This window comes from Quercus robur, chromosome 9 (assembly GCF_932294415.1).
Source record: "Quercus robur chromosome 9, dhQueRobu3.1, whole genome shotgun sequence".
NCBI lineage: Eukaryota > Viridiplantae > Streptophyta > Magnoliopsida > Fagales > Fagaceae > Quercus > Quercus robur.
In genome coordinates, this window is record NC_065542.1 from 14767849 (window position 1) to 14783068 (window position 15220).

At 35.2% G+C, this 15220-nt stretch overlaps 2 protein-coding genes across 2 annotated transcripts in view; one reads left to right on the forward strand and one right to left on the reverse strand.

Moving 5' to 3' along the window:
- LOC126698518 (tripeptidyl-peptidase 2-like) overlaps nucleotides 1–7140 on the forward strand; it is an 80099-nt gene extending 72959 nt beyond the window's left edge. Inside the window, exon 3 of the mRNA XM_050395809.1 lies at nucleotides 6661–7140. Coding sequence (XP_050251766.1) covers nucleotides 6661–6819 — 159 coding nt within the window. The 3' untranslated portion in view covers nucleotides 6820–7140. The remainder of the gene's footprint in view (nucleotides 1–6660) is intronic.
- A 3418-nt stretch (nucleotides 7141–10558) lies between these two features.
- Nucleotides 10559–14942, reverse strand: LOC126698512 (cytokinin hydroxylase-like). Its single transcript, XM_050395796.1, has 4 exons — nucleotides 14534–14942; nucleotides 13922–14151; nucleotides 13013–13621; nucleotides 10559–11202 (listed from the first exon to the last, which is right to left on the reverse strand). Exons 1-4 carry the CDS (start codon nucleotides 14817–14819, stop codon nucleotides 10777–10779), a joined length of 1551 nt encoding a protein of 516 aa, XP_050251753.1. The 5' UTR covers nucleotides 14820–14942; the 3' UTR covers nucleotides 10559–10776.
- Between the last annotated feature and the right edge of the window lie 278 nt (nucleotides 14943–15220).

Genomic DNA, 15220 nt, shown 5'->3' on the forward strand with positions numbered 1-15220 from the left:
AAGAGGTAAAACATTTTAGTCATGGTTTCATAATATATATGAAAATAATAAGTTAATCAAATAACTCGTGAACAATCTCGAGTTTGCTTGACGAGAAAATGAACCAAGCTTAAACATAAAATATTGACTAGTGATGAGCTCGAGCTCGTGTTCAAAAAAGAAAAAATAAAAAATAAACAAACAAACTTGAACTTTTAATATTTGGCTCAACTTGGCTTGTTTACAACCCTACTTTTTTGTGGGGTTCTGGTTTTATTTGTATGTGTGTGTTTTAAAATTTCACTATCCTCTATTTGTTTGTGAAGGAAAGGAATGAATAGCATTTGTTGCAAATGGGTTGTCATCAATGGTTCATAAAATGGCTCTCTTTTCATTCTCTGTTTTATTGGGTTGCATGTAGCATTGGGTGATAACTATTTGATGGGTTTGTTCTGTTTTGGAGTTTGGGCAACTTGGGCTTTATTATGTTTCTGAATAGCAAGTAGGTTTCATAGGAGTATTCCATTTCATATCTAATGTTTGGTTGCTTGAAAGCTTAGGAAAAGACAAGACATTGATGTCTTGATTTATAATGGTGCAGGAGAAAAGAATATATTTGGCTGACCCTGACTCTTCTGCCAAAGATACATAGCCGACTCCTAAATTGTGGGTCTAAGGCTTGGTTGGTGTTGACTTGTATACAAGGGCCCAATTGTACAATGTCTATGAATTGATGATTCTTCTTCACTACATTTGCTTAGCAACCAGATTCAAAAACATTATTGTTTTGCTTGAAGTGGTTTTAGGCTAAAAATTCTGACGTCTTGAAGTGCTTTTAGGCTAAAAATTCTGACGTCATTTTGGAAAATCACACAGTTGTTAGCTGTGAATTCCAGTTTATTGTACTCTACTACTGGTTTATGTTTTATTACCATGTTTTGTGATATATGTTGTCCAAGCCCCCACATAACTTTCCATTACACATTGTGCAATAGTATTCATGCCATAGCTCAAAAGAAATACACCATTATAATTCTCAGAACCGGACCGGACCGGGAGGTCGAACCATGAAAATTGAGAACCGTGATGAAAATCGGTTTTTTAAGCATAAAGAACCGGACATATGTGGCAATTTTGTGAACCGTTAAAACTGGGGTTGGACCGCACAAACCGGTGGCAAGAACCGTGCGGTCCAACCCCTTAGCAATTATTTTTAAAAAAAAAAAAAAACAACTTAACACAATTTTATTCTACTAAACTAAATTATCTATCTCTTACAAGGAATAAAAAAATTTATAATTAAAATCCTTCAAAGATATTCAACTTTACTTCAAATATTAAACATAAATTTTAATGTTTTCATGGTTATTATTTTATTTTATTAACTTTCTTATTTAATTATTAAATATATGCTTGAAAATCATTAAATTTCCCTCATATATATAGATATATTAGTCAATTTTGCTAGTTTTATAAATTTAATATCTATATTTAGGCTTTAACTAATTATTAAATTAATTATGACATCATCACGGTTCGACCCCAGTTCGACCTCGGTTCGACCTCAAAAACGTTGAACCTCTCCCTTTCATAGTTCAATGAACGGTCTAGGTTTGAAAACCTTGACACCATGTGCATCAATGTCCTGACCATAATGCTTATGGTTAAAATTGTGCAAGCCTGCTTAGCTGTTCTAGTTGAAATGGAAATTGTAAGACAAATATATGAACCAAATTCTGAAGATAGGAAATCCCAATTTGTGTGATTGCCTCTCTTACAAAAAGCAAGTGGTTATTGAAAAGGTAAAACTAAATTGTGTCACTTTTTGAAACTTCTAACCAGCATCTGGGGGCCAACCCCAAGAGATTCCATGTAATTTCTTGGTATGTGTGGGATCAAGGGCTACAAATACCCAATGGAATAGTTAAATACTCAAAGAGCTCCAGATAATCACGTTAGCAAAAATAAAAACATAAAATTGTCACTTTTTGAGGGCTGTGTTTGCTTATTGTCTGAATTCCTTCAGTGAGAAAGTAAGATGTATCACCTTTTGAGGCCATGACTGCCATAATATACGGCTTATTCCTTGCTGCATTTTTAAGCTATGGCTGCTGATGAAACATATCAAATTAACTTTAGTAAGAGCCGTTGGCACAGACAGTATGCACAGCTCATGCATCACGTTTCCCACCATTTTAGTCCATATCTCTAGGAGAGATTATTGGGTAATGGTATAACTCATCTGATTATTACCATGTAGAAGTTTGGGATTTAGTGAGACCCATCTGTCTTCTTGTCAAAGTTAATTCCCCTTTTCAGACGAATTTATTAGGTGACATCTAAATAGGGTTTATTTATTTATTTTTAAATTATAATTATCATTTTAGCTTTATAAATTTTTTTGTTGGAAAGTATGCAAATAAGAAAAAAAAAAAAAAAAAAAAAAAGAGAAGAAGAAGCAGCAAGATTTCATTGATATGGTTCAATCAAAAGTTGTGCCGCTACAGTACACTTCTAGTTTACAGGGTTGGTTTTTATAATAAAATTTCTTATGTTACTTATCAAAAACAAAAAAAGATTTCATTGATATAGTTGTGTATCAATATCATCACCATCATTGTTGTTGTTGTTATCATCATCCTTCTCGTTATTGTTTCAGGGCAAGGAGAGGCATCGTCCTTGGCTTCATCTAAAGATTTGGAGATTACTTGTGATCAATCTCAACCAGAGTCTGGTGTCCAGCCAGATCATCTGTTTGAAGAGAATTTCAAAGAATTAAAGAAATGGGTTGATTTGAAGTCGTCTAAACATGGCATCCTCCTAGTGCTACGTGAGAGACGTAGTGGAAGGCTTGGAACAGCATTGAAGGTATTTTTCTTCCATCATTCATGTTCATCTATTGTCTGACAATCATGGAATTTTATATTTCACGTTTACATATATATATATATATATATATATATATATATATATATTTATGGTTGTTGAGTGGCTGGAACTTAGAGTTAGATGCCTATGTTCAGTTCTATATATATATATATATATATATATATATAGAAACCTTCTGTCCAAGGTAGTCATACACTTACAATTGACTTTCTGTCCAAACAGTGTGGGTAAGCCATTGATAAACTTCTCCTTCCAGTATGGAGAGTTACAATCGCTTCTATACATGACACGGGTGGTGAATACATCTTCGTACCACCGGTATTCTCCAAGGTTTTTACATCTAAGATTACTCAACTGGTCGTAAATCCTAGATGTGATATTGCTGGGCCTTCCTATGAAGTGTTTCATGATTGTATAAATCAGGGTATTGACTCCATCGGGAACACCTCTTCCAATACGTTCATCGAAGATGGGGTTCTCATCCGCATCTTTCTGAACAGCATGCTTAATATCTTCCTTGGAAGCTGCAGTCATACAATTGTTCCACCAAAGTAGCAGTTTTCCAGTAAATCCTAAAACAATGAGCTCTACAACCTCAGTATTGGGAATACCATCATTTAGATAGTTATTCGCTACCATGATTATGTGCTGGATTTTGTTTTGGATTTCTTGTTCAGAGAGGCCATCTATGTTCCATTCATAGAGCTTGGCACTGGATACTGTGAACTGTGTAGTCCTTTCCTCATACTGGAGGTCAGGGGGTGTTGGTCTGGGATACCAATTCTTGGTGAGGCTAGTTGGCGTTACCTTGGTTTGGTAAAGCTTATTTACTTGTAAACCTCGAAATTGGTCTTCTATTTGTTCTATCTCCTTTTCAGACTCAGAGGAGGTGCTGCTAGAACTGTTAGAAGCTGTGTGGGTATGTAGGGTTACTAACCGAGATTCAAGTCTAGGATCCCTACTGGTTGAGGTGGGTTCTAGTGAAGGTTCCTTCTTCACAAGATCTTCAAGCTTTTGGGCCACTACTTGTAAGGCCGTTTGGTCCTTAGGTTTGAGGCTAGCTTGTCTGGTTGTGGGGAGCTTGACTAAGGGTTCTTCTAGAATTTGGATTGGTTTGCTAGAGTTTCCTGGTTGAAGGATAACCGTATTGTCAAACCTGTCCTCTATCCTATCAAGCTGTTTTCCTATGACTCCTAAACACTGGTTGGTGAAGTTGTTTTGCTCTATTACCTTTCTGACGACCGTTTCTTCTGGGGCTACGGCACACTTGAAAGGAGAGGCAACAACATCTGTCTTGCCAGTTTTGAAGAGTATGGTTTCCTGAGGAGGATGGCTGGCCTTAACAAATTCTGGTTTGCTAGTACTTGGTGCATCCTTCTTAGGGGGTATTCTCCAGTTGGTTTTGGTGATGACATAGTTCTTTTTGTGCCAACTGAAATATTTCTCAAAGTATTCAAAGAAAGGATAATCTGCTTTTACCTCTTTCATGAACAACTTCCACTTCTCCAAAACTTCAACCTTTTGTTCCTTGGTATGGTTGGCTCGATAGGCTTCTCTCTTAATTCTGTTCTTTTCAGAATTAAATTCCTTTTCAAGCATATCCATATCAGGGATGAATTCCTTCGTCAATACTAGAAGCTGATAGTCGTATTCAGTTTCCTGCTGAATAGGATTTTTGAAATCAGATCCTGATGGTGAAGGGGGCTTAAGACTATCTTGACTAGTGCTGTCTTCTTCTTGATCAGCAACTGAGTCTTGTTTGGCTGTGTAACAAGGGGTACTAACCTGGGAGTGGTCTTTAACACCTTGAAACTGTGGACCTAAGTCTCTTCTAGAGGTAGGAGCTCGTGTTCTAGACGAACTACTATACTGGGATGCAGGTCTATCTCTAAGAAGGATAGTTGGCTGCCTGAAGGGTTGGCGTAGATCTATGGATCTAGACCTGTGGTGTAGATCTATGGGAGATCTGGGTGTCTCATAGTCTATTGGTGACCTAAACCTAGACTGATCAAAGCTTAATCTAACCGTTCCATCGGCTAGCTGCTGGACGATATCTAGATCTGGGTTCCTAACAGGGTTCTGAACCTGTAAGGGATAATTCTCATTTTCCAAAGTCCATTGTGCTGGGAATGTTATTTCAGACCATTTCAGGGTTTTAGGTACCTGAACAGTGGATCTAACATCTGAAGTTTGGATAAGAGTAGTTTCTCCTGGCTTTCTCTTATCGAATGTTTGGATGGACATGTTGGTTCGCATGCACTTATAATACACCCTGTATATAAGAGCAATCTGTCTGGTGCCATGTAACACAAGGTTTCCATGGGTTTTAATGTTGAGAGTGAGGACCTTCAAGATGTGAGGGTCGTCAAGTGCAACTGTGAGGTTTGGGTAACAGTCGAAGTGAACTGGACCATTACTTAAACTGGATTCTATGGTTCCTAGGAGACTATCATTGAACCTGATGAGGCGAGTGTCTCTAAGGGCCATAAGGATTGAGTTGTTCAACCCTTCTCTGATCAATGGTTTTACTCCAACCTGGACAAGTCCTATATGGAGGAATTTATGATCTCTTTCCCTGTGAGCTTTCACGGCTGCAGGGGACAACAAATAACAGGTTTCATATTCCTTGTTAATGCTGTAAACTTGTTCTATAGTCCTAACATGGTAGTCCGTTCTGAAAGATCTTTTCAAGGACCACGATGATGACTTATAGACCTGGGTTGTGGGAACTTTGGGTATGTTCCAATCTCCTAACTTCTGATCTAGATCTGAAAGCTGGTACGACTCTGAATTGATTGTTCCATCTTCTTGTGGAATATCAGGAGGGTTTGTACTGCTAGATCTAATGGAAGTGGAAGAGTCACTCCTTCTAAACATCCTATTTATCATTCTGGATTAAAAGCCTAAGAAATCAATTACAACCTAGAATACCTCTATCTTCCAATTTCTGGATCTAACCTTAGATCTGAAACAGGGAGTGTATGACTACCTTCCTATGATATGCTACCACTTATGGCTGTTTCCGGATGCCTTTTGTGTCTTTTGCTGCCACTGACCACCGCTGTACCTAGCTATTGGTGTATATGAACTTTCCCTTACACGTTCCCTCAAAAAACATAGAATTCACTTACAGAGGGAACCTAGAATTCCCTTAGGTTTTTTACCCAGATCGGCACGCTCTATATATATATAGATATATATATATATATTTATGGTTGTTGAGTGGCTGGAACTTAGAGTTAGATGCCTATGTTCAGTTCTATGTTTTTCAGGCGGGCATGTTGATTTGCTCTATAGTTTGTAACGGTGTAGTTTGTCTTATTAAACATTTTTAGGATAAGAAAAATCCACTCCCGGCACTGGGGGGTGGGGTGGTGTGGGGAAAGCACTCTATTAGAAATAACAAAAACTATCTTTACCTGTTGAGTTGAGATTATAATTGTATTCTATGTCTATGAAGTGTTACCCTGCAGAAATACCTTCATCCTTGTACAAGAGCAGTACATTCCAATTGTTTTTCAACTTAAAACTTCTGAAATGATACAGAATGCTTTTCCATGCCTGTATAACTTTGGGGTCCAGTATCATAATATTATATTTTTTATAATATTTTCTCTGTCCATCCTTTAATCAAAATGATGTAAGTGTGCAACCCCATAGTTGTTTGTCAATCTATCATATTGCATCTGCTTTGCTGGATATGACGTCCAACATGAAAAGAAAAACATAAAATTTGAAGAATTTCACTTATGAATTGACCATTTGTCTAAATTAAACCTATTACTGGAGCAGGCATTGAATGACATAATTCAAGATGATGGGGAACCTCCAAAGAAGAAGCTCTATGAACTAAAGCTCTCTTTGCTTGATGAGATTGGATGGAGTCATTTGGCAACATATGAGAGACAATGGATGCACGTGCGATTTCCAGCCAGCTTGCCACTTTTCTAAAAGGTTGCTCAATTTCAGTTCAGGTGTCTTGTATTGAATAAGTACCCTATAGGCCCATTCGAATAATTTATTCCTGTACACAGATCCTTTCGAAATAACATGCATCCAATGAGTGCGTTTCATACAATTGAATGTCACAGTCACACTCCTGTTCAATTAAATCGTTCATAGTAAAGTCAGATTCTCTGAAGTCATGTGATGTGCCTAATAAAGATCCTAATTCAGCGTTTATTAGGCTCTTTACTATTCTGTACCCCACGGGATTAGTGATTCCTTAAACTTATGATTTTTTGCCATAGTGGAATCTTGTGTTCAACTGCCTATACTGGTATGGTGGTATCCAACTTTTCATATCATTAAACTCGGGACTTTCCCAGCGTTGCTGATTGTGATTGGGTTCCTTCCTAAAGTTAATGCTGGTCCATTCTGGGCTGGTTGAAAGGCATGTGATGCTGCTGCTTTTCAGCAAGGAATAGCTTGCCTCGCTGTGCTGTGTAGCAAATTAGCAATCATGAAGCGCCTCTTGTTCAAGCTTATTGGGCTACCGTTATCCAATATGATTGACCCTCGTGTTTGGGTTAGTTATTTTCTTTTCCTTACCTTGCTTAAAAAATAAACCAAGTAAAAGTACAGACCTAAAAAAAACAAAAGTTTTAGGAAGCTGCAAATAATTAAATCTTAAAAAAAGAAAACAAGAAAAAAAGAAAGAAAGAAAGACACACTAACACAAAGTTTGACATTTCATCAAAATGGAGGGAAAAGAGCTGTAAGGGGGCTTAAAGCTAGTAGGAGTATTTAGCAAAAATTATCACTAGCTTGATAATTTCACTAACAGGCTTTTTCTCTCTTCAAAGTTTACCTTTAAGCTAAAGTTGGGAATTCCAGTTTCTACATTAAAAATGTAAGAGAGAGAGAGTTCCTCTTCCTCCTACTAATACTAATAGTAAAATAAAAATTGGTTTATAAAATAAATTGGACTCAAAATATGAATATACAAAGCACTTATATAATTCCTATCAAAATTTTTTTTATCATTTTTATTTTATTTTATATAATTTGATAGTTGGGAAAGCAAGATTTGAATCTTAAACATTTCCATTAAAAACGATATAAAAGAAGTGCTAATTAAGCTACAACTTTAATAATTTTCCAAATTACCTCTAATTTAGGATCAATTTCATTATCTTTGGATCCGATGCAAGGATCCCATTCAACATTGGTCTACAGACCTAGTTGGGATGATGATTGTTCAGCCACCATTGCAAATGCCTTCGGTTATTCTTGTATTGGTTGTATAGTTACTTCTTGACTTTCTACTATTATAGCTCGCAGCTTGGCCCATTGGGCTCTTTCTTTAAATTTTGTTGGATCTATTATCATTTTGTCTATAAATAAATTTGCTTAGCTTAATTTTTTTTTTTTTTTTTAAATCGAAAAAAGGAAAGGAGAATAATTTGGCCTGTAGAAAGAACCAGAACAGATTTCAGAATTTTGTGGCTGCATGGTTTGCACAGCTAAGCAGCTTGCACAACTTTGTCGATTTGAAAGGCTACACATTTTTTTTTTTTTTTTTTTTTTGAGAAACAAAGGCTACAAAGTTATCAATAAACTATAGCTGCGTTTTCGTTTCTGTTTATTTTTGTTTGATGGTTGTATTGTTGTGGTGGAACAAAAACTTAATCAACAGCAAAACAAACATATTATACACGGAAATGGACAAAAGTGGACCGAGCGGGACTGAACAAGACCAAAATGGACCGAATATACCAATTGGACTGAATAGACCAAATTAACTTAAATGGACCGAAATGTTACTTTAATGTGGCTTAATAATAGCGTAGTAATAATAAATACTATTAAATTAAATGAATGTGTAAATACAAAGTATATATAAAGTTAAAATTGTCAAAAATATTATTAGAAAAAAAACTGCTTAAAATGAATATATAAAATCAATCAGTTAATATATTCAATATTATAAAAAAAAATTTAGAGAAACAAATAAAAAATAAAAAATGATGATGTGGCCGATGATGTGCCTCAACAAAAATGTAGTAAGCTTAAATGCTGCGCTTCAACTTATAAATATTGTATAGATATAAATGTGTTTAACTATTTATTATTCCAAAAGATAATCTCAATATATAAGGAGATGGGACAATGATTTGGCTCACCTGGGAGGATCAGCAAGTGCAAGCTCTTGGCTCGCCCATCTCAATCTGGTCTTGACATCAAGACTAAAATGTGGTCTCAAGATTGAGACCAAAGAGTGATCTTGATATTAAAATCGAGACCACTCTTTCTTTGGGACCACTCCAATCAACATAATGAAATCGAAACCAACATCGAGTAGCATCGTTGATAAAAGTAACGGACCAAAACAGACAAATTGAGTAGTTATTTGGCCAAAGATATGGACCATACTGAGGGCTGCTTTTAAGAAAGCATCAAACACCAACACTTCTTCAAGATGTCTTTTATTCAAGGAGTAAAGTCGTTTTTATTTCTTTTCCCCTTAACTTTGTTCTACCTAAGTAAGAAGCATGTCTTGTCACATGCAGTAAGATTCTGTTAAATATAACAACAAAAATAACATCAAGGTGCAAAGTGTGATAAGTGTGATAGTTTAGGGTACCAAGTGTGCAATCAAATAGTTTAGGGTGTAAAGTGAAATCTAGTGCATAGTTTAGGGTGGTAAATTGTAATTTTCCTTAATTTTTCCTTTGTAAAACTAGTATTGATGTACGTAATTCACTGGTCTTTCACCACGGAAAATTTTTAGGTGTTTATGCAATATAGTGAAATGGTACTCCTTCCTCTCACATTTATGGTAGACTGTAGACTCCATTATGAATTTAATGAGTAGACTCTACTATGAATGTGATAGGAGGGAGTACCATTCTCCTTACTCTGGAAGTACCTAAGAATTACTCAAGCCTTCTATATAATTGTTTGTTAATAGTAAAATTCTCACAAAAGGCTTTGGTTATGTTTAATGAGTGGACTCCACTATGAATATGAGAAAATAAAACATAATTTTCCATAATTCGAGAGCACCTAAAAATTACTTAGGCCTTCTATGTAATTGTCTGTTATTAGTAAAATCCTCACAAGAGGCTTTGGATACGTTTATAATGTTTTTTGATTAATCCAAGTAAATTTCTTAATTGTTTTTTCTATTTGCATTAGTTTTACTTTATTGTGTTTTTTCAATCTTTCTTTGCCAAAAGTTCTATTGATTGAGACATTATCGAATGCATCAAATTTCATTCAAAGTTGAATTTGCTTCTCGAGTTGGAAAATAATTTTTGGGTAAAGTACAGTTTGGACACACAGTTTTGGTGTCAAATTTTATGAGCTCCTGATTAAGCATGTGTATGCGAATATAGTTCTATTACTAGCTACCGTATCTCTTTCGGTTGGGTTTGGGATATTTTGAATTTAGCATGATTTACTATTTCGAATCCAAGCCTCTTATTGTGTGATCTTAATGACCAATGAGGCTTTGTTGCTAGGTCTCATGGAATCTTCAACTTGCTAGAGCTCGCATATACTTTGTAATGACTAATGAAATGTCACAACGACCTACTGATAGATGTCTTTATCTCATATGAGAGCAATCAATAGGACAATTCATTTCAGGCAACCATTTAAAAATATGACATAAAGATATTGACAATGAAGGCAGGACTACCTGTTATATATATTGGGACATAAAAAGAGACGAAGCTCTCTCCTAATTTGAAAGATATATAGAACACATGCTTTTCACTACAAGATCCCATAACATAATATAGGTGAAGATACACAGAATGGTTTTGGGAGTAATTAATAAGTTCTTTTCATTCAACATATATATTTCGAGCTAAAAGAAAGACAAATGCTTCATGTGGTTTATATTTTACTAGCTAGAACAATAAAGTAATCGGTTGGTGTTGGTATGTCCAACTAGTTGGTCTAAAGGGGTTGAAATCTGAGAGGCAGTCCATACTTAGGCCTTAGAGAGAGCAAAATAGTAGGAGAATGAGTGTAAGTTGGGGAGAGGGTAAGAGAAAACCTAGAGAGAATTAGGGTAAGGACGATCTTATACTCCATAAACGTCAAGTTCCTACCAACACACATTCTTCCTCCAAACCCAAAAGGCAGATACCCCATCTTGTGCTTGCACCCTCCATACATGTCACCCTTGAACCTCTCTGGCTTGAACTCATTCACATCCTCACCCCACAGTTCCAGGTCATGGTGCATGGCCACCACGTCAATCCACATGTTGGTTCCATTAGGAATTGTTAAGTCATCCACTCGAATGTCTTCTCTTGCTTGCCTTTGTACGTTTGGTGATGATGGGTAAAGCCGAAGAACCTCATTTAACACCCATCCCATCTACAATTACAATTACATTTGTAAGATTTCAACATGGTTTAGTAAAAAATCATAAATAGAAAACCCTTTTTATCTATGCATGCATGTTCTTAAATTCAAATTCAAACGTATAATTACGTTAACTAATACTACATGTAAACAAGTTTATCTTTCTATAAATGATACTTCATCATTGTAATTTATTCACTAAGATACCTAAGTAACTATGCCTAGGTTTTGTGATTTTTGTTTATTAATTTTATACTTAAGTCTAACTCTTGATCGAAGTTGATATTTTATAAAAAGAATATTATTATTAAGTGAGGGAAAAAAATCTGTCCAAATAAAAAGGGAAAAAAAAAACATAGAATTCATGGCCGGCAGGCCTCCATATATCCATCCATAGCTCTGGTTGTACATGGACGGAGACCCAAGTAGAAAACGCAAAGTGTATCTGGGAAAGTAAAGATCTTGGACGGTCGTGCCAATAGGATGATGGCAAATGTCAAGGTAGGGCGTGTGGAGGTGGCATAGTACCCTAAAGTGAGGTACTGTTGAATTTGCAATGCCATTTAGTAGTAGTATCTACGTGACAATGACCAATACTACTCTCTATCCAACAATCCAAATGAGTCCAAGGCATAATAATCATGTGCTTCAGCCCCCACGCGCTTAACTCCTGGCATAGCTGGCCCTGGCCACTCTTTTTTTGCCCAACATTGACCTCTTTTCATAGGTTGGCTCCTTTCTTATTTTTATGAGAGAGAGAGAGAGAGAAAAGAAGGGATAAATTTCTAAGACATTAACTAGGCTTGTGTAAGAATAATTTTTAATCCCTTCTCTTCTTTTACAAAAAAATGTAGGGTTTATATATATATATATATATATATATATATATATGAGTGTGTGATTTTTATTCATTGTGAAACCTTGATTGCATGTAATAGATAATATAATTGTCTCTCTAGTTCTCCGTTTCTTGAATCCAAAATCAGATTATCTCAAAATTAAAACAATGATTTTATTTCTCTAGAGCTTGAGATGTTTGTTTAAAAATTGAAAAGTAAATAAATAATTAATTAGGTAATTTAAAAATATATATACATTAAAAAATAATTTAAAATATATATCAAAACATATATATTTCAAAATCCAACCCATAATGCACTCAAAGTTTTTGAGTGACCCTTTTTATTCCATTTTTTTTGGTTGGAAAATTTTAGAACAATATTTTATTTCTAAAAAATGAGACCAGACAGAAGTCCCTTTATATTTGAGTGATAAATATTATGAAAAGTTAAAAATAATGCATACAAATCTAATTTCAAGCATTAATTCTCTCACCATTATTGATCTTGCATGTGAACGACTGCATGCATGTCTATCCCATAAACTAAACCAATTAGTGTTTTAGGTCATATAAATTTGGCTACTTCTAACACCTATCATGTATCATCCAACTAAGAAGATATTCATTCTTCATTAAATTACAAAGAAAGATTTGCTGATGTATTGTAGTCGGTTGGTTCTATCTTATCCCACCCCCAAAAACAATGTTTATTTCTATAATAATTCTAAGATGATATGGTTTTCTTAACTGGCAACCATATCCCCAAAACTCTATACCTCTATATATGCTGTTCAAGGATTACAACCTTAATTCCCATATTTATTTTTTTTTAAATCACAGCCACAATGTATCTTTACTGCCTTTTATTTCATTTTTATACAGTCCTTAAGACATTAATTGCGCCTCTATATCCAGCTAACAAATTCACAGGACACAAGTACAGTGCTACTAATATATGATATGAAAAAAAATTTATCATACCTTCTTTAGTCCAGCAAGCGTATTAACATCAATCTCTCCATCTTTAACAACTTCTCTGATCTCATCTCTCAACTGGTCTTGCCACTCTGGATTCATGGCCAAAAGTAACAATGTCCACGTGATTGCCAATGCTGTTGTCTCATGGCCTCCAAAGAAGAAAGTCTTGCACTCATCCACTAAGTCCTGCTGTGATAATGTCTTTCCTAATCGACTATCAACAGGACTCCCTTGAAGCAATATGCCTAGCAAGTCTTGTGGAGTTTTCCCTTTAATCGAATTTTTTCGATCGTTTATGATTGATAAAAACAGTTGATCGATTTCCTTGCCAAGTCTTTTGGCCTCTAGGGTTTTCTTAGGGAAAAAGAATTTGCTAAAAGGGACCCCCACAAAACGGTTAGACTTGAAGAGAGTCACTTGCAGGGCTCTTAGTTTTTCTAACACATTCTGGCCAGTTTTGTAACTTACACCAAAGCTTGTCTTAGCAATGATCTCTCCAGCTGTTTTTATAATTTCTCTCTCTGCATCAATCTCTGGTTTTCCTAAATTAATGAAGGTAGTCCAATTATCTAGCATATTAGTGGCTGACTCCACCATTAAGCTTGCCATAACCTAGAAAATTAAACAAACAAAGAAAGTTTAGATCTTTAGTGGGAATTAATTAACAGAATGGAAATTAATCAGTAAAGACTAACTTTGAGAAGTAAAGGAGAAGTATATAGTTATGTTTTACTAATTAATGTTTGTAAGAACCAAAAAAAAAAAAAAACACTAAATGAAAGATAATTTGTTGACCAATTATTGTTTCTTTTATGGATGTACTATAATGAAATTTAGTTCTAGATTCTAATAGAATCAGCTATATTTTTCCATTTTGGGTGAGAGATCAGGAATAAAGAGAGAGAGAGAGACCTTCAGGTTGATTGGATTGAATGCAGGAGTAATGACATGTCGCTGGCGAACCCACTCATCTCCTTCAACCATGACCAAACCATTGCCAAACATAGGATCTCTATCATTTTTGAACACAGTTGGCTTTCCCCAACTCTTTGCCATGACCGATCCAGACATTTTCTTTAAGAACTCAGGTTCTGCTATATATAAAAATGGCTCTGTGCCCAGCCAATATATGAACGTTTTTCCTACACCACAAATTACACTTATATATTAGCCCTACACAAAATTTTATGGATACCTAGTATGTAAATTTTTGTATCATAAAAAAATAAAAAATTTAAAAATTTAAAAAAAAATTAAAAAAATCAACCTCTTTGCAGTGTATATAGTTGATGAACTCCATTGGTAGTATATACCTTGTCTAAAGGACTTCATTTTTGTGTTTCCATACAATTGTATTACCAATAATTTCTAAATGAAAAAAAAAAAAAATATATATATATATATATATATATAAAATACAGATATAATATTTTTGACTAAATGCAAATATTGATTCAAATTTGACAGCACATAGATAGTTTTACTTTTATCAATATATATCTAGCTAGCTAGCTAGGAGCTCACCATGACTCTTTTGCCATTGTGCAAAGTAGGGAAAAACATTTGAGTGTATATCATGTGGAGAATTCGAAGACTGCAACGAAGAATCACCGGACATCTTAACGATATCCTTAATGTTACCAAAAGGAAAACTTGGAGTTGGACCTCCAAACCCATTTCTCCGAATTTTCCAATACTTAAGAGTTGGTGAAATCCAGCAAGAAAATAACACTCTTAAGGTGACCAGGAAGAGAAAAAAGACCAGCAACACGGCTATGTTAAAACCTGTAGCCAGCTCAAGCAACCCCATATCTCTCCCTCTCTCTCTCTTTGTGGTTTGTGTGAAAGCACGGATGGGTTTTTTGTATAGTCTCTCTCAAAACTCAAAAAGCACTAATGGTTTTGTATAGTCTCTTTCAAAACGCAAAAGCACTAATAGTTTGTTTATGTTGGTGGATGTTGAGAAACATGAAGTAGGTATTTATAGAGGATTTCGGGGTCCCGTTTGAACAATTTTAAGACTTCCACTTTGAATATTCTTTATTTTATTTTTTTGCTTTGTCAACCATTCTAGGTTGCCCATCACGGCAAAAGATAAGTTCTCATTCTCTGTGGAAACCATCCTACCTTCACATGGGTTTCAACCAATGGGTGTTTACCACGTAGGCTTGTTTGACGGGGGGCCTTTTGTCAACGTTGCATGTGGAGCAC

Excerpts from the sequence above, each read along its gene's own strand:
- LOC126698512 (XM_050395796.1), bottom strand. The coding sequence starts at position 14,819 with ATGGGGTTGCTTGAGCTGGCTACAGGTTTTAACATAGCCGTGTTGCTG. Across the intron at positions 14,152-14,533 it reads ACAATGGCAAAAGAGTCATG|GAAAAACGTTCATATATTGG; the intron begins GTGAGCTCCTAG and ends TTTGTGGTGTAG. Across the intron at positions 13,622-13,921 it reads TCAATCCAATCAACCTGAAG|GTTATGGCAAGCTTAATGGT; the intron begins GTCTCTCTCTCT and ends TTAATTTTCTAG.